This window comes from Lepidochelys olivacea, assembly GCF_965140295.1.
Source record: "Lepidochelys olivacea isolate rLepOli2 genome assembly, chromosome: 15".
Lineage (NCBI taxonomy): Eukaryota > Metazoa > Chordata > Testudines > Cheloniidae > Lepidochelys > Lepidochelys olivacea.
In genome coordinates, this window is record NC_140425.1 from 11,133,534 (window position 1) to 11,156,620 (window position 23,087).

A 23,087-nucleotide genomic window follows, 5' to 3' on the forward strand; every position below is an offset into this window, starting at 1 on the left:
CAACGCACTCTGGAACATTTATCGAGCCTCAGCACTGCATCTGATAACAGTTATCACCCTCACATTACAGAAGGGGAAACCCTCAATATACACCCATGAGCAAAACTCCAATTGGTGTTAACAAGAGCTACCAATGCATCAGGGAGGGACCAGTGCCCTTAGCCCAGGAGTAAGGAAGAAAAGGGGGAAAAACCCGTCAAAATAATAATTACAAGACTCTTTGGCTCAGTGACATTCTAGAATAGCCATGTGAGCCCGTGGAGCTTGCCAAGCCCCAGAGCCCAAACGCCTATGACACGGACACATTCCAGACCCTTCCCCAAGTGAGGACCACTCAAGCACATGCACACTCAACAACCAATTTACCCTGAGAACCCCGACCCCGATCAGCACCAGCCGAGTGCAATAGTGCCCACAAACATCACTTCCTTCCCTTTATATAGCATTTACTCCAGCATAATACGTGCTGTGTTGAATGCCTAGAAACATGGCGCAAGTCTCCTTGTTAAATAAATGACTGAAGAGAAGGAATGAAATCCATTTGCCCTACAGCCATTTGTTGTCACTGGCAAATTTGATCATTATTTTTAATATAAAATTCCAGAGGAGCTTTAAGAGAGGGAGGGAGAATCAGCTGTACAGCGCTGACTGATTCAGACTTTGTTTTGTTCACTGCTTTGCTCTTCTCCAATGCACTTCAATTGCAAGACAAGAGCTTATTTTAAAGGGTTGCTGAGCTAGAGGGGGAGGTAATAAAATGGGGAGAGGGCTGGGCTGGGTGGCAGGGAAGGAGGCCGCAGCCAGAGGGCTGATGGGAGGGATGGATCCCAAGCTCAGGGAGAGGGAAGAAGGGAAGCCACAGTCGCTCCTGCAGACAGAGTTAGAGGGCAGCTTGGTCAAAGGCTTCCTGTGGCTACGGGCCGGGCCGTTGGTTGGTTTACAGCCTGTGTCTATAGGAGAGCACTGGGGAGGGCAGGGAGGAATTCAGACTGAAAGGTTCATGACTTTATGGAAAACCTTTAACACGACATGGGGAGAGTATGAAAAGGCAGAGTCATTTGCCAGGGATGGGAAGCACTTGGATTGCAGCTCACAGCATCAAAAACGGGGATGTTCATGGACCTTGTGGCGATTTCATCCCTTTCAGACTTTGTCTTGCGTTGCCTTTCCCAGAATGCAGAGCCCCAGGAGCCTCATGCAGTCTCCCAGCTCATTCAGTTAAACTGCGGGCAAGGGGACCCCTGCCACAGCTGCTCCCCCAGGCGTGCAGGCTGCCACGGACACCCTTGCTGCCACTGGGCACCTCCCCAGATCCCCTGCTGCCACTGGGTGCCTCCCACACATGCAGGCAGCCATGGAGCGCGCGTCAGCATCACATCCGCATCTCCTCACAGCCCAGCCACCCGGCAGGGAACGCCCTCCTTGGGAGCAGCTGCACCACTCTCCAAAAATAGCAGCAGAGACCCACAGCACCAGGGCCTCAGGAAGTATTCTGCACCCCAGGAAGATGCCACCATGCCCACAGCCCTTATTCAGGGGCCCAACATCACTACTACAGCCATATCCAGAGGACAGGCGCGATGGGCTGTACCTGGCTCTGGATGGACCTACAAGCACCCAGCACCCTCACGCTCCCACATACACCCCCCAGCTCTCTCTCACACTGACCAGCTACTGCTGACCCTGAAATGCAGGACAGCAACGGTCTCAGTGCTCTGACCTTGCCTGGGGTTCTGGCATTTCCTTCTCTGTTCCCCATCCCTTCAGCTGCCCTAACACCATCTTCCCCAGGACAGGCAGTGACAATCCTTCCCCCTCTGCTGTTGTTCAAGTGGCAGCAAAAGAATTTGGCTGTATTAAGGACAACGTTAGAACTGGAAAGTTCCACAATGGCTGGAACAAGAGATGGGAGAAGAGAAGAGGCCTGTCCGGAGCAAAGAGGCATCCTGTCAGCAGGAGAGACATAAATAGGAATGGGGACACCAACAGGAATCATAGAATCATAGAATATCAGGGTTGGAAGGGACCTCAGGAGGTCATCTAGTCCAACCCCCTGCTCAAAGCAGGACCGACCCTCAATTAAATCATCCCAGCCAGGGCTTTGTCAAGCCTGACCTTAAAAACTTCTAAGGAAGGAGATTCCACCACCTCCCTAGGTAATGCATTCCAGTGTTTCACCACCCTCCTAGTGAAAAAGTTTTTCCTAATTTCCAACCTAAATCTCCCCCACTGCAACTTGAGACCATTACTCCTTGTTCTGTCATCTGCTACCACTGAGAACAGTCTAGAGCCATTCCTCTTTGGAACCCCCTTTCAGGTAGTTGAAAGCAGCTATCAAATCCCCCCTCATTCTTCTCTTCCGTAGACTAAACAATCCCAGTTCCCTCAGCCTCTCCTCATAACTCATGTGCTCCAGTCCCCTAATCATTTTTGTTGCCCTCCGCTGGACTCTTTCCAATTTTTCCACATCCTTCTTGTAGTGTGGGGCCCAAAATTGGACACAGTACTCCAGATGGGGCCTCACCAGTGTCGAATAGAGGGGGACGATCACATCCCTCGATCTGCTGGCAATGCCCCTACGTATACATCCCAAAATGCCATTGGCCTTCTTGGCAACAACGGCACACTGTTGACTCATATCCAGCTTCTCGTCCACTATAACCCCTAGGTCCTTTTCTGCAGAACTGTTGCCGAGCCATTCGACCCCCAGTCTGTAGCAGTGCATTGGATTCTTCCGTCCTAAGTGCAGGACACTGCACTTGTCCTTGTTGAACCGCATCAGATTTCTTTTGGCCCAATCCTCCAATTTGTCTAGATTCCTCTGTATCCTATCCCTACCCTCCAGCGTATCTACCTCTCCTCCCAGTTTAGTGTCATCTGCAACCTTGCTGAGGGTGCAATCCACACCATCCTCCAGATCATTAATGAAGATATTGAACAAAACTGGCCCCAGGACCGACCCTTGGGGCACTCCACTTGATACCGGCTGCCAACTAGACATGGAGCCATTGATCACTACCCGTTGAACCCGACAATCTAGCCAACTTTCTATCCACCTTATAGTCCATTCATCCAGCCCATACTTCTTTAACTTGCTGGCAAGAATACTGTGGGAGACCGTGTCAAAAGCTTTGCTAAAGTCAAGGAACAACACGTCCACTGCTTTCCCCTCATCCACAGAGCCAGTTATCAGAAGGCAATTAGATTAGTCAGGCATGACTTGCCCTTGGTGAATCCATGCTGAACGTTCATGATCACTTTCCTCTCCTCTAAGTGCTTCAGAATTGATTCCTTGAGGACCTGCTCCATGATTTTTCCAGGGACTGAGGTGAGGCTGACTGGCCTGTAGTTCCCAGGATCCTCCTTCTTCCCTTTTTTAAAGATGGGCACTACATTAGCCTTTTTCCAGTATCCGGGACGTCCCCCGATCGCCATGAGTTTTCAAAGAAAATGGCCAATGGCTCTGCAATCACATCTGCCAACTCCTTTAGCACTCTTGGATGCAGCGCATCCGGCCCCATGGACTTGTGCTCGTCCAGCTTTTCTAAATAGTCCCAAACCACTTCTTTCTCCACAGAGGGCTGGTCACCTCCTCCCCATGCTGTGCTGCCCAGTGCAGTAGTCTGGGAGCTGACCTTGTTCGTGAAGACAGAGGCAAAAAAAGCATTGAGTACATTAGCTTTTTGCAAATCCTCTGTCACTAGGTTGCCTCCCTCATTCAGTAAGGGGCCCACACTTTCCTTGACTTTCTTCTTGTTGCTAACATACCTGAAGAAACCCTTCTTGTTACTCTTAACATCTCTTGCTAGCTGCAACTCCAGGTGTGATTTGGCCTTCCTGATTTCACTCCTGCATGCCCGAGCAATATCTTTATACTCTTCCCTGGTCATTTGTCCAATCTTCCACTTCTTGTCAGCTTCTTTTTTGTGTTTAAGATCAGCAAGGATTTCACTGTGAAGCCAAGCTGTCGCCTGCCATATTTACTATTCTTTCTACACATCGGGATGGTTTGTCCCTGTAACCTCAATAAGGATTCTTTAAAGCCTGCCTGGCAAAGTGTCTGCGATGACCAGCAAGAGAGGAGGGAAAGCGATGGCACGAGATGCAGCCGAGAGACAGAGCAGGGAAAGAGACCGAGTGTCAGAAATTCACCTGAAAGGCAGATGAGCACCTGGCTACCGTCTCTCACTGCAGAAGGGGCAGGCAGCAAACCGTCTTGTGTTGCTGCCTCAGCCTGCCTCTGGGCTGAACCCCTTTGCATCTGCCGAGTGAATTCTTAGCTCCAGAGGATGGTGAGGGAAGGGAAACCGTGCTCTTTGGATGAAAGGGAGCCCCGCATCCGAGTCCCAGCTGTGCCAGTGAGCACTGGGTGGCCTTGGGCAAACTGCGTAAAGCCAAAACTTTGAAACCTGGGTTCCTAAAATCAGCCAATTTGGGCACCTGAATAAATGGCTTCATTTTCCAAAGTGCTGCTCGCCTGTTGCTCGCACGGATAGAGCTGCAGGGGCTCAGCGCTCTGACAATCGGACCAGTCATTCAGGCTCATGGAATGGATTCGGGCACCCAGATTGGAAAATTTTGGTCTTACTCTCTGCTGCAGCACCCCCATCTATAAAATGGGGTGAGACCTACTACTGCTTAACCTGTCATGAGAGTTAATCAGCCACTGTCTGTATTGGCACTTGGAACACAGATTTGCAAAGGCCCAGCTGTGATCCCACGGATGTAAATAATGGTAAAACTCCTTCTGACTTCAATGGGAGCATGGCTAGGCCAATGCTATGTCAGTGTTAATGAATGAACAGGCTTCAGGGTTTGGACCATTAAGATTCAGGGTCAGAGCCACCAATGCCAGATGCCAGATGACCCCTTCTCTGTACCAGTCTTAGGTACTGCCTAGATCAGACAGAGAATTCTTGCGACAACCCTCAGCCACAACACAAAATCCGCATTCTACAAAGGCCACTCTGCCAAACGCCTGTTCTTGCCATAAAAACAGGCTTCAGTCACCGATCCTGTCACTGCAAGCGTTGCTCCTTTTGGAGCTGCAACTACCAGGGACGAGGGGGAAGTGAAAGAGCTCTTGAAAGGCTCTGTTTTTAGTGCTTCCAAAGTTATGAGGTGATTGCATGGATAACTCCAGCAGACTAATTTAAACTGCCAGAGCTCTTTGAATGGAAGGAATTTCCTAGTTAGAAGCCTGAGGTTACATGAGTTCTGTGTAATATTCCCTGGATATTAAAAAAGGAAAATAATCACCAGATATTATATTTTATCCGTCTCTCATTATTCTAAGGGGTGAGACGGAAGCAGAGAAGGTGTCTCTTATGGCTGGGGAAAAACCAGCTTCTTGATATCAAAGCTTAGATGGTTAAATATTTATTCAAGTGCCCATCCCTGTTTCCCCAGGACAGCTGAATTTTAAGGTTCAAGTCTTACTGATCTATTATTCTCTTTTTGTAGCACAGAGTGTAACTTTTTAATACAGCTGCAAATTATAAAACCTGGGACTTCTTTGAAGGGAGCTTTAACTAACCAAAAGAACTTTTCCTCCAAACACATGCTCTTTCTGCAGACACATCTGAAGGAGAAAAGGACGGAGAGAGGAAAAACACATTTGAGATCCCACAGAGAGCCTGGGACGGGGCTGGAAGGTTGACTATGGGAACTGAGGAACACACAGTAACTCTTTGTTTTCATTACGTTTATTTGCTTTCTTCTCTTCCATTGTTATGTTTCTCTGCTGAATATACAAGGACTATCTGGCAGATACACAACTCCTTGGGCTGCCAAACCTACCTGATAAATACAGACATTCTGTTATAGACTTGCTACATAGTTAGAGCTATAACTGAGTTACCATTATAAACTAAAAAGAAAAGGAGGACTTGTGGCACCTTAGAAACTAACAAATGTATTTGAGCATAAGCTTTCGTGAGCAACAGCTCACTTCATTGGATGGATGCTGTGGAAAATACAGTAGGGGGATTTTATATACACAGAGAACATGAAACAATGGGTGTTATCATACAGACTGGAACAAGAGGGATCAGGTAAGATGAGCTATTAGCAGCAGGAGAGCGGGGGTGGGGTTTGGAAGTGATAATCAAGGGCGGCCATTTCCAGCAGTTGACAAGAACGTGTGAGGAACAGGGGCGGGGGGAGAATAAACAGGGGGAAATAGTTTTACTTTACTTTACCCAGTCTTTATTCAAGCCTAATTTAATGGTGTCCAGTTTGCAAATTAATTTCAATTCAGCAGTCTCTTGTTGGAGTCTGTTTCTGAAGTTTTTTTGTTGTAATATTGCGACTTTTAGGTCTGTAATCAAGTGACCAGAAAGATTGAAGTGTTCTCCGACTGGTTTGTGAATGTTACAATTCTTGACGTCTGATTTTTGTCCATTTATTCTTTTGCATAGAGACTGTCCAGTTTGGCCAATGTACATGGCAGAGGGGCATTGCTGGCACATGATGGCATATATCACATTGGTGGATGTGCAGGTGAACGAGCCTCTGATAGTGTGGCTGATGTGATTAGACCCTATGATGGTGTCCCCTGGATAGATATGTGGACAGAGTTGGCAACGGACTTTGTTGCAAGGATAGGTTCCTGGGTTAGTGGTTCTGTTGTGTGGTGTGTGGTTGCTGGTGAGTATTTGCTTCAGGTTGGGGGGCTGTCTGTAAGCAAGGCCTGGCCTGTCTCCCAAGATCTGTGAGACTGATGGGTCGTCCTTCAGGATAGGTTGTAGATCCTTGATGATGCGTTGGAGAGGTTTTAGTTGGGGGCTGAAGGTGATGGCTAGTGGCGTTCTGTTGTTTTCTTTGTTGGGCCTGTCCTGTAGTAGGTAACTTCTGGATACTCTTCTGGCTCTGTCAATCTGTTTCTTCACTTCAGCAGGTGGGTATTGTAGTTGTAAGAATTAGGCTTGAATAAAGACTGGGAGTGGATGTGTCATTACACAAAGTAAAACTATTTCCTCCTGTTTATTTTCCCCCCCTTCTGTTCCTCACATGTTCTTGTCAACTGCTGGAAATGGCCCTCCTTGATTATCACTACAAAAGGCTTTTTTTCTCTCCTGCTGGTAATAGCTCACCTTACCTGATCACTCTCCTTACAGTGTGTATGGTAACACCCATTTTTCATGTTCTCTGTGTATATAAAATCCCCCTACTGTATTTTCCACTGCATGCATCCAATGAAGTGAGTTGTTGCTCACGAAAGCTTATGCTCAAATAAATTTGTTAGTCTCTGAGGTGCCACAAGTACTCCTTTTCTTTTTGCGGATACAGACTAAAATGGCTGCTACTCTGAAACCTGTCATTATAAACTTGAGGGTCCAATTCTCCTCTCACTTATATCAGTTTTCATAATTCATGAATAACGCCCAATTCACCCTGAGTTGAGATCAGAATCAAGGCTTGAGTTCCTGTTACAAGGTAGCATTTTCCTGCAACACATGGCAGATGAAGATCGCATTCCTCCCTCTAGGGATCAGGTCCCATCTCCTCACCACCATCCCTTCGATTCTTGCAGCTCCCAACTGGAAGACATATAAGCAGCCAGGAGATGGCTGATAACAAAATCTACACAACTGTATCCTGTTTAAGCGTAAGAGAAGGAGCATGCTGTATTCCTTGACCTGGACCATCCTTGCAGAAAGCTGAACCCATTAGGAAGAAATGAATAGGAAACACTATGTGATCAGGTGAAAAAAAAGCTCAACCTGAAGCAGAGGGGAACCTTGACCATAACATCCTGAAGACACACATTCATCAACACCAATTTGTGTGTTTCAGTTGTTTAGCTGTGAAGAAACTACATGAGCAGTTTTTCCCAATGGCCAGAAAATACTTGCAAACAGTCCTGTGAGATGAAGCTATGCATTTATGCCCTGCAAGCCTGGGTGCAGGGGAACTTCCTCCAAAGAACCCAGTTTCCTTCTGGCAGTTCTGTTCAACTCCCTAATTCATAAGAAAAACAGTCAGAGCAGAACCCCTCACATGTTCTTTGGAGATCTCCTCACTCGGCCAATGCTGGTATCCTTTAACCCTGGCTTTTATTAAGCAAATGTTACACAAAGTAGCTATAAAAGTGTTCAGTCGAGCCACAGCCTTCCTGGTCATTCTAGACTCAAGCAATAAAACTGGTGTGGACATTGCAAGTTCTATGGACCATCACTAGAGGCCTGGGAGTCACCAAGTCTGAGTCAGACAGAATGGAGAGAGACCTACAATCCCTACAGTTCACTCACCATTTGGGCCAATGAAGAGAGACTAGGGAACCAAAGAGGGAGCTTTTCAGTCTCTTGCCAATATCCTGCCTTAGAGTCTTGAGAAGGCATTGTGTGTTTCGTATTGCTATTTTCCTCCCGGTGACTGACAGTTTCCAAGATGGGCCAAGCAGTTTAATCCATTCTCGAGATGACCATTCTCCAGGGAAAACTACAGTCTAATGTGGCTGCTGCTATCCCAGCTCTTTCCACATGGGCACAGGGGAGACAGCCCACCAAGCAAGCACCTAGGCAACAAGGGAATTCTTCTGAGTTTCACTGTGGATCCATAAATTCTCATCTAAATTCATAATCACGCCCCCCATTTTTAAAGTGGTAAAAGGATGCACTTCTCCTTATGGGACTCAGCCTAAGTTCCTCTTTCAAGCACGTGAAAACCTCTGCTCCCCTTGACGGAATACTGCAGCAGTAATTAACATTAATGACATACCTAAGGAGCGCCACATGCCTGAGCTCTGAGATAACTCCAGAGATGAGCCAGTTGGTTACCGAGGCTACATATCACTGTCAAGATACTGTATGAGGGCCATGCTTAGAGAAAGCCGGAGACATTCCAGGTCTTTGGACAAAAATCCTTGTCCCTCCTTCACATCCGGACAGCTCATCAAGTTGTAAAAGACACAGATGCTCATTTTGTTCTCCAAATTCCTGCATTTGAATCCTTTCCTTCTCCACTCCATTGCAGAGACTCAAGGATCTTCCCACTCCCAAATCTGCCATCATCCTCACACACCATCCACCAGAACCCCCGTGAATGACTGACGTTGTCCTTCAATAACATGCTTTGCTTCCAGGGGCCAACTTCGCTGCCTATATAGCCCAACAAACCCCTAATGGCCAAAGCAAAGAGAGACTAGGGCCAGGAACCAGGTCTTGTATCCCACAATGATCAGTCAAACCAGGTTTGTGTGACAATAACATGAAACCTTCAGCAAATACAACATGATTTAGCTACTGAAATATCGTAGTGAGACTTTCAGAATGAAAATGTTTAGGTCTTTGATCCAATCTGCTCATTTTTGGGACAGCATCCAGGATACTAACAGTTGAAAACAGCGTAGTTATAAATGCACATGCTCCAGGAGTGTGCAGTCACATGAGCATCTTGGGAAAAGACAATAGAGAAGATGGATGTGGACTTTATAGCCAGTTCTGATGTACGTACTAAATGGTGACCCCCGTGAAGAACATCAGGGAAAGCTACGTGGATGCAGACTGGGTTAATGGTGGTGAAGACATGTTTTAAGGCACTGGATAAGCAGTCCACCCCCAGCAGAGGGAGGATGGATGGATGGATAACTTTATCAGAGTGCATCTCTTGAAAGCAATCTGTCAAGATCCAGGACAGGGAGATTTAGGTGAAAACATGTAGAAATATGGAAATTACGCTGATGTCTTTGGGATCAGTACATGGAAAGCTACGGTAATATGCCAGGAGAATTGCTAGGTAACAAAGGTGTCGGATCCAGCACACATCTCATTTACACTGGTGACAATCAGGGACTACTCTGCTGAAGTCAGTGAATACAAATCAGCTCAGGGAGATGAACATCAGCTTCTGTCTCTACGGATGAGCTTTTCAAAGCTGCCTAGGAGATTTCAAACCCTTGGGTATCCAATCCCTGCAGCATCTTTGGAGCATCCCGCTACTTTAACATACACTATCTTCCAGCTCCTCGGAGCACTCTGCACACAGGTTTTGCACCAGAATGCAAGGTGACTTTGTATCAAAATGGCGGTATCTGAACAATCCCTGGTGTAGACACAGTTATTCTGGTACAAGGGTGCCTAATCCCGGAATAACTCGTTCCCCTTCTTGTAAACCATACCCAAGGATTCCATTATAAATGCATCCACTAGGGTGGTTTTACTGCCTTAACTACACCAGCACAGTTTACCACGCCTGACTGGTGCTCACACACACTCGGTCATACCACTTTAATTGACGCTATGCTTTGGGCAGGATCGTATTCAAGGCAGCTGGCCTGTCCCACCGCTCACGCCACCATGGCTATTTTTAGCAAGCTAGCTCGATCAGAGCTAGCATGGGTATGTCTACACTTCAAGCTGGAATTTACTCCTCCAGCTCCAGGTGCAGACACACCCTTGGCATGACACAAGCCCTCCTCTGACACAAGCCATCACAAGCAAGAAGCCAATCCCCGCAGGCCATGCAGTGCATTAAACTGGCAGTAGATCAGTAGAGTTGGACAACCTAACAGTCAACAAGGCCTTAGGCGTCCCTCTGCATTGGTAATGGCTACAAGCAGGTTTAAGGAAATCTGACTTGCTCAAAGAAAAAAGAAAAGGAGTACTTGTGGCACCTTAGAGACTAACCAATTTATTTGAGCATGAGCTTTCGTGAGCTACAGCTCACTTCATCAGATGCATACTGTGGAAACTGCAGAAGACATTATATACACACACAGACCATGAAACAATACCTCCTCCCACCCCACTGTCCTGCTGGTAATAGCTTATCTAAAGTGATCATCAAGTTGGGCCATTTCCTGACTTGCTCGGTGTCTGTTAATCTGGGCTGTCCAGTGAACAGCATTAGGGCAGTGTGTCTACCAGTGAACAGCATTAGGGCAGTGGTTAAAATGCCTGGATGTTTGGCAGAGATGGCGATTTTAAATGTGCTCTTGTCATTTGTGTTATATGGTGCCTGGAGTTTACTTTTAACGGACCCAACTTTTGTTCTCCCGAGTACTGTGCATTTAAAACCTTCTATTCAGTTTGTTTTTTGGCTGCTTGCTGATGAATAATCACTAACTACCCATGAAGAATTTAAATGGCCCAAGGAACTCATGAGGTACTAAACAGGCATTATATTACAAACCACTCTAATCATTTCATTTCAATTTCCAGACCATTCCTGAGATCTTCATGGACTATAGATTTCTGGAAGCCAGGGGGACCTTTTTAGGAGTAATGTTCCATACCCCAGCATTATGGACAACAGCTGGATGCTCTGTCAAGGCAATTTGCTGCTATAGGCTCCAGAAATTTAGCCACCACTCAGGAACGGTTAGTGTTGCTTAACCTTAACAGATGCAGGCATATGGAAATGATAAGTTACCACATAGAAACAATCTACCAAATGTGTAATGCAAACTAATGCAGTAGCCATCGTCGAGAATAAAGTGGTAGATGGTAGCCTGTCCCAGGCAGGGTCTGGTCACTGCTACTGCTCTCCTAAAAGGAGAACCTGCTCTTGCAAGCCCATAAAATCTCAAATCCTCTCCTAACATCAGGAACCATCCACATGACTGTCATTAGGTGGGATCCTAGCCAGTTCTTTTCAGCTGAACTCTACCTAGACTAACCTCCATCCCAGAACCACAACCCATTCTGTTTCAATAGGCCTTCACAAATTGGGTATTAACTGCCGATGGTTATCAGCCAGCTGAGCTGAACACAGCTACCTCACTAAGGAGAAAGAATCAGGAGCGAGAAGGCACTGGACTGAGACTCATGAGCTCAAGCCCCAACTCCCAGCACTGCCACAGACCCCCGGTGTGACCTTAGACAAGTGTGATACAGGTGGGCCAGGGAGCAGTGGTAGAGGGGAAATATATAAACCCTAGGCTAATTAAGGCGTGGTTCCCTGTAGACTAAGGAGGGCTGCTACAGGTTAATTGGAGCACCTGTAGTCAATTAAGCCCTGTCAGGAACCTAATAAAACCCCCTGCTTCAGGCAGTTAGGGCAGGAGAAGGAAGGAGAGGGGACTGGAGTGTGTTGTAAGATTTGAAAAACTAGAGAACCGAAGTAAGGGAGACCCTGCCCCAGCTGGGGAGGGAGACTTCCTCCCCCAACATCTAAGGACCGAAGGTTCCCCACTCAAGGGGGAAGAGGGTAAGAACTCGCAGAGGTTGAGAGGGGCTGGGGCTCGGAGTGAGGAGCAAACCCAGACCCCTCCCCTGCTTCCCTCCTCTACCACCTTCCCGGGCCACTACTGTGGACCTCAGCGTCCCAAGAGCAGGGGCAAGGGGGGGCGTCTTAGCCCCCTGTCAAGAAAAGCGCAGGACCCACCGTACGAACATCGGCCATCTTGCCTCACAAGTCACTTAGGGTTTATCTACATGAGGAAAGTGACCCACAGAACGACAGTGATGCAATTGTACCACTATAGGTGTGCTGTGTGGATGCTGTTCTGGAGAAAAAAAAGTGACTGGTATAAAAGTGACATAGATTAAACTGGAAAAGGCCACTCCGATTCTGGAATAAGACTGTCTACATGGGGAGTTATGCCAGTATAACTCTAGCAGTTTAAATTCATACCACATCTTACACCAGTATAACCTTCCCATTTAGACAAGCCCTAATACTCCCTTTCTCCCACCTCCTGTCTTGTCTACTTAGAATGTAAGCTGTACAGGGCAGGAATTGCCTCCTACTGTGTGTATATACAGCACCTAGCACAATGGGGCCTCTTTCTTCACTGGGGCCTCTAGATGCTATCACAATGCAAATAATAAACATTGATGAGTGGAAGGAAGACAAGAGTACACCTGGGAAGGGAGGAGCCACAAGAGAAGTTGGGCTGCAGGAATTCTGAAGGCATTTTTGGAGAAGTCTAAGTCTATTTAAGTTCTAGGCCACTGTGCCACACGTAGCTAACTTTCTGTTACAGGACAGAGGGACAACACACGCACATGATGAGTGGTTAATCTATTACAAAAAATGCTAGACAAAGATTAACTATAGGAAACTTTCTGACTGCATTATATATTTTCTAGAAAGACACCCCTTTTTCGCAAAAGAAGTGGAATTAGTTTATAGAGGGCCAGATTCTTCTACCCTTACTCACACAGAGCAATATCTTACTCTACAAGTAATCCTTTTTATTTCAATAAGACTACCCTTGAAAAGTATCTTACTCTATCAGAAGCCCTAGAGAAATCAACAGGAGCACTTGCAGAGTAAGGCATTATTCAGTGTCAGTAAGCACTGACGAATCTGGCCCATAATAAATGTAAAAGCCACCTTTCTTCTCTTACCAACCTGAGGACTTAGCAGCTGAACACAGACTAGATAACTCCTTAAACCTTTGTACGCCTCTGTCTGAGACTATAAAAAAGAGCGGCCTCTCCAATGTACTAATTACAATCCCTGAAACACTAATGGGATTAGAAAGAAAGATTCAGTGGTTGCCTCCTAAAAATCATTAAGCGCTATTATAGTAAATTAACCTCCACTGTTCTGCAAGCAGCTTTTCGGAGTCCGTCCCCATCTCTCTGCATCAGTGAGATGAGCCCCCAGTAGGATGCTGGAGAGCTGGGGTGCTGTTCATATTGGTGCTCTCTTTCCTCTATTAATTTAGCTTAATAAACTCCTTGGCCTGTGGGGATTTGCCTCTTGCTAGTCACTGCAGTGGAGGGCTCGTGTCACGCTAATTGTAAATTAAAGTAGTGTGACCTAATGTGTCCGAGCACCAATAGGAAGAGGGAAAGCAGAGAGGTTAAGCAAACTGGAAACAGCATGCCAGGGGCTGAGGCCCCCTCGGCAATTAGCAGCTGGGAATGGATGGTTACATTCCAACCTTCTCTCTCTCCCAGGTGGGTGCCATCAATCCTTCATTAGAAGGCACCAAGCTCACCTGGAATGTTTAATTACAAAAAGGAAAGATTTACAAAGAAGGAAGCAGTGATGCTGTCTATTCACAGCTGCCCTCCTAGCAGGTCTATGAGACCGAGTTAATGCATTAGTCACTGGGGGGTCCCATTTACAATTACAGGGATAATCCACAAGGTGCAAGAACAGCGACCGCAGAGCAAACAAAGGTTTTCAAAGTTTCCCTTTGTGGCGGGGTAGAATAGGAAGCTTGTGAACAAAAGGACAGAGCTTCACTAGCTAGCAGCCCAGTTCCCTGGGATGGGCCTTCTGGGCCACAGTATAGTGCGGACCGGCAGTCCAGCCACGCCGTAGTGTACAGGGGCTGGGATATGCTGTACAGTTCCCTCTTACTTTCAAGATATGATACAGTTTCCCCACTTGAAATGGCATTTCGGCTTATTCAGACTCCCTGCCTACACTAGGCATGACGGTAGCTATTCAAGTAGCTCTTCGGCTGCTAACATTTGAGGGTTTGGTTGTCGGGTGGGGTTGCCAGAGGAGCTAATATGGTTGGAAGCTCTTAAAACAGGTGTGTGCTGACACAAGCCATGGTTTAGCGCCATGCCAGTAACGGGTTACAAACCTGCTTCAAAGTTGTAACATGGCTGGTTGGGAGAGCTGCAGGTCAGGTGTCCATCGCCAGCCGCCCTGTCCCATTTCAGGTTCTCTACAGATTATTAATGTGCGGGGGGAAAAGACGGGGTAAGTTAGGGCCTGGTATTACTAGTGTAAAAAACCCAAAGCAAAACAAGCTCTGCTGCCATCTAGACAGCACACACATTTCTTCTTTAGCTTTGCAGCTCACCTGTAAGGAAACACCCCCCCTGCAAAATAGCCTAAAACACAGCCCTGAAAATCTCTGCACCTTTGGCCAAGGCGTTTTTATCATCGGTAGAACAAATGTTGCTCTCCAGCCCGGGAGAGCAGTGGACTCTCCACACCCAGAGTCCACTTAGCTTACTCCACTGACAAAGCTGCACATGCACAGGGTAGACGTGCAACACTGAGTCCTGTGTCTGAGAATGGATATTACAAACACACCAGGGGAGAAACAAGAGTGACATTAACCAGATGGTGCCGAGTCAGAGAACCATCCCTATAGCTAGGTACTTTCACGTCTGTACGTACCGGACATAAGGCAGAGAGAAGTCGTTTGCAAGCGATACTAACAAACAGAGACTGGACATTGCAGACCAGTAACTAATCACTTCTGAAAACAGCATCTAAATCATTTTGTCCCCATGCTGGAAGGAGAGAGCATGAGGCTCTCATGTCTGTGGTCATTATCCGTGCCCAGGGGCATTATGAAACACAGGGCACTTGCCCTGGAAGCAGCTGCCCCCCCACGACTCGCACATTGCATTTCACATCCACTCCACCACCGAGGATGCTGACACTTAAGAAGAATGCTCTCTCCTTGAAAGCCCCATCCCTGGCTTGGCAGGGTCCTGAGTGCCAACTGAACGGACCTGGGCCTGGTCTGGGAATGAAGAATGAACAAGAATCAGCGTGTGTGGATCTACCAATCCAGCATCACGCCCAAGCGCTCATCCCATTCGAAACGGCTCCTTCCCTTCTAAGTGAAGAAAACTGCCATTAGGCATGGACTCACTGGAGACTGAGCACTGCTGGGTTCCCACTACAGGAGAAAAGGTTTCTCTCCTTAGACTCAGCCGTTCCAAGAAACATTCAACTCCTCTCCCCTTTCCATGTTAATGATCATTATAACAATGCGGAAGATGCCGCAACACTTTCATGCCGCTCGTGGTACAGACAGTGGAGGAAGCCACGGGTAGGAGCTGTAGCTAACAGTGGCTTTGGGGAGCAGGGCAACCATAGCCACATCTCATTGAGATAGCTGGGAAGCATCTGCTTTAAGTGCCTACAGCTCATTTGCTAAAGGCTGGGGCTGCATTTTGGGGTCTCTGCTTCCCGCTGTCAGGCTCACTTCAGCTGGAGTGTGTCCTGGATAACCCCCACTAGCCTGCCCCTTTTACACAATGCCCTGCCCCTTCAGATGGTCCCTATCGCTGTGGTCGTCTTGTGCGGAGAGAGAGAGAATGGGCCCCCTTTGAGACCAATGCCAACAGCACGCTCCAGGGTGCACCGGCAGGAGGTAGTGAGAGATAGGCAGCTCTGCCCCGTGGGCCCCAAGCCTGGTGCTGACACACAGCCCCTGAGTTTCAGTGAGCCCTGGAGTCAGAGGGCAAGGAGTTTGATTCTGACTAGATGATACAGGACGGGAGTATAACTTCCCAGCACAACAGCTCCCTCCCCTGGCAAATGATACCCAGCCTGCGGGCCAAAGGAAAAAATAACCAAGGTGGTCATCAAAATGCCTTAGCCAGCCCCCGTATCATGGATGATTTGCCATGACCCCAGGGCATTTCTTGCTGTGCGGCCTTTGGCAAACTCCTCTCCCACCCACAAGCTGCAGGTACTGTTAATTGCTCCGAGCGAGCATTGCAGTCCAGCATGACCACGCACTAGTGCATTACACTGCACACGTCAGCTCAGCTGCATTAGCAGCGTAAGCAGACAAAGGTCCCTGAGCTCTGGATTTTCCTGGAGGAACGTCTCTTTAACGGGAAAAATCCCAATATGAAATGTGATTAGATTGGGCAGAGGGGCAGTTAGCAAAGATTCTTTCCTCTCTTGCCAGCTCCTGTGTTGGAACTGTGGACACGGAAGACAAATAAAAGCTGAGAAAAAAAGTCATGAAAACTAAAGAAGAGATTCAACAGCTACTAATGCACAAAGAATAACATTACCCCTAATAACTCAAGTTAATACAGGAAAAATATGCAACAAAAGCCACAGAGAAAGGAGAATAGTAAAAGATTCAAAGCTAGGGCTTTAGAAAAGTCTGGAGAGAAGCAGAAAGAGCAGGTTTCTTAGTGCAGAGAAAGCAAAGAGCAATTATAGTTCTAATATAATTGTAAGCATGGTTCTACTTACAATAGTACTTCGATTGGAAGCTCATCTTCGGAGAGGGATCATCTTTTAGTCATGTGTTTGTACAGCACCGAGCGCAGTGGGGCCCTGATCCATAACTGGATCCCTAAGCTGCTACCATAATACAAATTAATAATACAACCACCACAACAGGGGATGTTTTCGTGGTGTAACTGTCAGGCACAGTAACCTAGAGCACTTGTAACTACAGGCTCAAATCTCCACAGGGCCAACACACTCAGACCTTCCTCTGTCCCACTCTCTGGAATTCAGTGTGGAAGCCTTTGGAATGAGACATGAAAAATGCAAGTCCCATCTGCTCGATATGGACAGTAAAGATACTACCTGGCAGTTGTCATAAGAGCAGAGCGGAAGGCAAAATTTCACACTCCCTTTTTTATTTTTTAGGCTGCTGTATCCAAGCTGGCAGCCACCCCGCAAGCCAGTGGTGGCTGGCATTCCAATGGTGCTTCATGCACATAGGCAGATCCTGCAAGGGCAGATCCCTGAGCCCCATTGATTTCCATACGACTCGCTATAGGCATGAGGGTGAACCTACTGCAGAATCCGGGCCTCAGTGTCTGAAGGGATTTGGAAGCTGTCAGGGTAAACAATGTCTCTGACTGTAAATGAACATCACTATAATCAAATGGGTACTGCTTACAGGGATGCTGTCAGCTTCGAAATCACGGCTGAGATTTTCAAAGCTCCCCATGGGATCTGGACAGCCTTTGAAAATCTTAGCCTATATGTTACAAGCAAAGCTCCTGATCCATGATACTGGCATACGAGATTATTTGTAAAACGTAATTTCCTTTTCCCTCTTTAGGGATGTTGTTTACTCTTTGCTCTCTGCTCAGATTGGGCAGCTAATGCACGCTAGCCAGTTTCAATGTGTGTGTCACACACTGGCCCGAGGCTGCTATGTTTGGATTGAAAATATTGCAGGAGGATGATGAAATCAAACACCCCTTACCTCCCAGTTCTCTAAACTTTATCTTCTGAAAATATTTTTATTAATATTGGGTATAATTAAAAATAAGTTGGGGGGTAGGTGCTTAAACAGGAGCTGAATTCTTTGGAAAATCTGGCCCCAATTATGAGTGCTGAGCACTTCAAAATCTGGCTTGAGGAAGGATTCATTTGAAAAGGAACACAGTCAAGTTGAAATTAAGTCATCTGCAATAAGAAGTGTTAAAAAGTAGTTTCAGGGACACAAGTCTGTCCGAGAGACCCCCGCCAGGTTTTGTGCTTTTCCTATTTAAAAAAAAAATGATTTCCCCTCTGGTCATGTGTGTAAGACCCATACAAAGCAGAGAAAAATGACTGGCTGCAGAGGGGAAACAAACGACACAGACTCCAGACTTGACACTGCTGCAAAATGCACAAAGTAAACAAAGTAAAGAGAGGGGGGAAATTCCCTCTAATTTTTCAGCTCCAGTGATCTTAGGTATTACCAGAGTAAATAAGAAATTTTCCAGAGAGAAGTGTGAGTTTTGACTGTGTCCCTTTAACGTGAAGAAAAGAGGAACAGAGCAGAAGATCAAACAACAGCAAAGTGACAGCCAAGAAGATAAGGAGGAGCACCAGGAAAAGAGCACAATCTCCATGTATGCCTTGGCATGCGTGCTGAACTGCAACATTTCATGAGCGAGATGCTCGCTCTACGCTATATATGCAGGGCATGAAACACTTCTCTTTGGCACTGACTGATGAGAGACAGTGCCACATTTAGACTTAACAAGCTGTCAGTCCCATTACTGTATCTGAGTATGTGTGCCCGAATTCAGGATCTATAAAGAACTATCAGAAGTGGGTAATGCACTCTGCTTCCATTCATTAGGGATACACAAGCTCTAATTCAGGAAAAGAAAGAACACTGCTTTGCCTTGAATTATATATTTATGCCGTACCACACAAATGCCTGCACCACCATTACAGGTGTAAAGCAGAGGCAGGATGAGACCAAACGCATTTTGGAATCAGATCCAAAGAGCACCCAAGTTTGGGGTGTCCAGTCCAGGAGCCCTGGTACTGAAGTGTATGCACACTGGACATGGGCCACACACATGATGGCCCCCTCCTGGGATTTACCTTTATTGTTAACAAATCACAAGCCCAGCCAAAGCCTTCTCCTGAGCTTGGCTCCTCCTAGGTTTTCCCTGCAGGACCTCCCCTCCCTGCCCATAGTTCCTTCTTCATCACAGAGGCTTTAACCCCTCATTCTCCTCAACTGGAGCTAATAGGACTCACTGACTTGAGATCAGAGCAAGTCGGGATAAAAGAAAGCTATCTGCATCCCCATGGAGAGTGGTAGAATCTTCCCACCCTTTCAAGACCCATGCCTGGGCTAAGAACACTGTAGGATGAAATTACACTTGTTAGCCCAGTCTGAGAGCTTGTATTGCCCACTCCCATGAGACCAGGATGCAGTACACACAGGGAGCCAGACTCCATTGAAGGGTTTTTTTACTGCCACACATCACCATGGAATCCAAGCGCCTTCCACATAAAATCACTGGCACTCGTGAAGTCCCTGGCAGATTTGGGGTCTCTGGCTCTTCCCCATTCCCTCTCAAAACTGCAGGTTTCTATCACAAGGATCCTGCACTGGCAAAAGAAGGAATGATCCATTTCAAACAAAAGCCAGGACACAGACCTGCATGAAGCTGGAGGTTATAACAAAGGCCATGCCAACAACTCAACAGCAGAGCAGGGCAGAGCTAGGCTGGGGGACTGAAACCCTTCCTACTTATAAACAGACTTTGAATCCAGTTCCAGCAGCCAGGAATCAAGCAGAGGGATTCTTCAGCACGAGAGCACCCCCTGCTGGCTGCTGATCCACAGCGCTAAGGAGGCCCGGGAAATTAAACAAAACTGAGCTCTTGGAACAACGAGGAGTCCTTGTGGCCCCTTAGAGACTAACACATTGATTTGGGCATAAGCTTCCGTGGGCTAGAACCCACTTCATCAGATGCATGGAGTGGAAAATACAGTAAGCAGTATATAGATACACGGCACATGAGAAGATGGGAGTTGCCAGTGGCAATTCTTCAACAAAAAATATTCAAAAAAAGACTCCAACGAGAAACTGCAGAACTGGACACCATCAATTTGCAAACTGGACACCATCAAATTAGTCCTGAATAAAGACTGGGAGTGGCTGGGTCACTAAAAAAACTAATTTTCCCTCTGCTGATATTCACACCTTCTTGTCAACTGTTGGAAATGGCCGATGTCCACCTTGATTGCATTGGCCTCGTTAGCATTACAAAAGTAATTTTCCCTCTCTTGATAGTCACCCCTTCTTGTCAACTGTTGAGAATAGGCCACTTCCACCTTAATTGAATTGGCCTCGTTAGCACTGACTGACACACACACACACACCCCGGCACGTGGTAAGGCAACTCCCATCTTTTCATGTGCTGTATCTATATACTGCTTACTGTATTTTTCACTCCATGCATCTGATGAAGTGGATTTTAGCCCACGAAAGCTTACACCCAAATAAATGTGTTGGTCTCTAAGGGGCCACAAGGACTCCTTGTTGTTTTTGCTGATACAGACTAACACAGCTGCCACTCTGAAACCTGAGCTCTTGAAGGAAGAACAATGGGAAGGCTATAAATAATACCAAGTGCAGACACACGAATGGCTGGGGGGTTGCAGTGGGGAACAACACAGTTTCCTCAGAAGTAAACAGCAGCAACTCTCTCAGCAAAGGGCGACCATCACTGGCGCTGAAGCAGCTACACTGCAGTGAAGGTATTTTGCTGCCTGTTTCCAAAGAGCCAGCAACTTCCAGTGGCCAAGGAATGAGAGCAGCAAGTCACTCTAGGTGAACTCTGTTGCTAGCTGAAGAATAATGAACTCCAAATGCCCCTCACTAGAGCAAAGCCCAATTCTTCCCACATTCCTGCCTGGGTTTCACCTTAAAAACTCTCAGCCAGCAAAAGCCTGGAAAGATTCTTTGGCTGCTCAGAGGAACAAGCCACCTGTAAACGCCTGTGTTCCTCTCAGTAACCAAAAATGCCATGGGTATTCACTAGCTATGCTTGCAGACTGTCCATTGAAAGCTGCCAGGAGGATGTCACGGCAACGCGCTCCTGGTCTAATGCTGCTTTTAATCATCGGATGAAGAGGAACCGGGAAACTGATGTCTGCAAGAGGCCACTTTTCAGCATCTCTCGCCTATTGTCATTTTGACTTAATTGTTTCCTGCCTCTGAAATCTTTCCGTCATCAGAGATTATCAGGCTGAAGAGGGCTCTGCAAACAACATCATTGAGGGAAGAGAAGTTTGGAAGGTTCTTTGCAGGAGTTTTTTTAAAAAAACAATTAAATCCAAGTTTTATACTTGGCCTGGAATAACGTTATTTCTCTCTCTCACACACACATTAAAATCTAGCACTTGAAACAGGGCAAGTTCTAGGAACCCCATTTTACAGATGGAAAAATGGAGTCACGGGGATGTTAAGGGACTTGCCCTAAGTCACAGAAGTGCACCCGCAGGGATGCACCGAGCTTTACACAGATCAAAGACACCAGACCCAGCTCAGAAGGGGAGGGACAGAGGTCAGGTGATTTACTGCCACCTTTGCAGCCCTCCCAGCTCCTGGAGCTGACCACAGATTGATCCAGTGCCCAGCATAAGCTAAAGAAGATAACAGTCCCTCTAACCCATGCTCAGCTCCCCCCTCCCCCAGAGCTGTGACCAAATACCATAAGAAAGAAAGCCCGTACATGTCAGTGATTGCATTGGCCTAAAAGACCATTAGGTCTGGCGGGCCTCGCCCCTGCCCTCCACGCCCCTCGGGGCTAGGCACACTGACTCAGCAGTAACCTTTCCCAGCTTGGAAAGAACCCAAACCTGTCCCACGAATAGCATTTCCGTGGTCAGAATCCAGCATCCCAATTAACTCATCACTACTTCAGCTGTGACACACAGCCCAGGCCAACATTGGCTTTGTGCCTAAGGACCAGGTCAGGTTTCGCAGGCTGGGGCTTGGGATATCTGTAGCAAGGGAGGTCTGACATTCAGTGCCAGACAGGTAGGCTGGGCTGGGCGGTGGATGGAGTGTTCACGGCTACCACAAACAGCTCTGACAGAGAGCAGCTGCAAGCACACTTCAGCTTCCTTCACACCTGCCATCCATGGATCTCAAACCTTCAGTTCCTCAACACTTTTGTGGGATAGGCCTCGCCGCCATTTTACAGAGGGGGAAACTGAGGCACGGGGAGGTGGACTGACCCACCCAGGGCTACTCAGTGCCCGAACCAGGATCAGAACCCAAAATGCTGGGATACCAGCATTCTAGCTATTAAACCACACTCACTCCGAAGCACGCCCCAGGGCTGTACGCTACTCGGTCGTTTCCTACCCCCACCACAGGGCTCCCACCCCGAGCTCCCCACCCGGCTCAGCTTGCCCAGGCACTGCCCCCAAGCTCACTTACTTGGGCGTGTGCGCCTCGTCCACTCGATGGCCCAGCTGGAACTCGTGCGACTTGCTCCGGTGCAAGGCCGTGAAGCCGGGGATGAGGTGAATCAGTTTCCGGGATGACGGGGGCGGCGTCCCCGGAGGTTTCAGCTTGTTTCTCCGCCTCACTGGCGGCGTGCCGGGAGGAGTCATGGTGGTGACTATGTTAGGCGTCCGTGGGGGGGTGTGAACAGGGTGCCGTTGCCGGGGGGATGGCGGCAAGGAGCGGTGACCGGCTTCCAGCGGGGGGCACAGGCCGGGATAGCCCTCCACAGTCAGTCTCTCCACGTGGGCGTATGTCGGCCCGTGGGCCGAACCCGGGTGACAGTAACGCTGCATGCACTTGGCCTGCACTTTGGGGCTCTGGGAAAGGTGCGTTCTGATCCACTGCATGGATTCGGGCTGACACACGGGGGTGTTCTCCTTCCCCGTTTCTGGCGTCGGCCACTGGATGGTCCAGTCTTGCTTGGAAAGGCTGCCTCCTGAGGTAACAAACAAAGAGCGCCATGCAATTAGACACTGCTGGCATTAAACACACGTGCCTGATTGCAGGCCTGACTTTCAGGGGTGCTGACCAGCCCCAACTCCAGCGGATGTCAGCAAGAACTGCCAGTGCTCTGAACCTCTGAAAATCAGGCCTCCATGGGGAGGATCTTGGTCCTTATTTACAACAGCCTAACGGAGCCAGGACCTGGCTGGTGCATCACCTGCCTCTCACCCTGTGCCCCAGCTGCTTTCGACCA

At 47.7% G+C, this 23,087-nt stretch overlaps 1 protein-coding gene across 1 annotated transcript in view; it reads right to left on the minus strand.

Annotated features, from left to right (window-relative positions):
- The window catches only part of KSR2 (kinase suppressor of ras 2), a gene marked incomplete at both ends in the record, with an annotated part of 270,212 nt that overhangs the window by 182,378 nt on the left and 64,747 nt on the right, over nucleotides 1-23,087 (minus strand). The window contains one exon of the mRNA XM_084649295.1: nucleotides 22,322-22,826. Coding sequence (XP_084505421.1) covers nucleotides 22,322-22,826 — 505 coding nt within the window. The remainder of the gene's footprint in view (nucleotides 1-22,321; nucleotides 22,827-23,087) is intronic.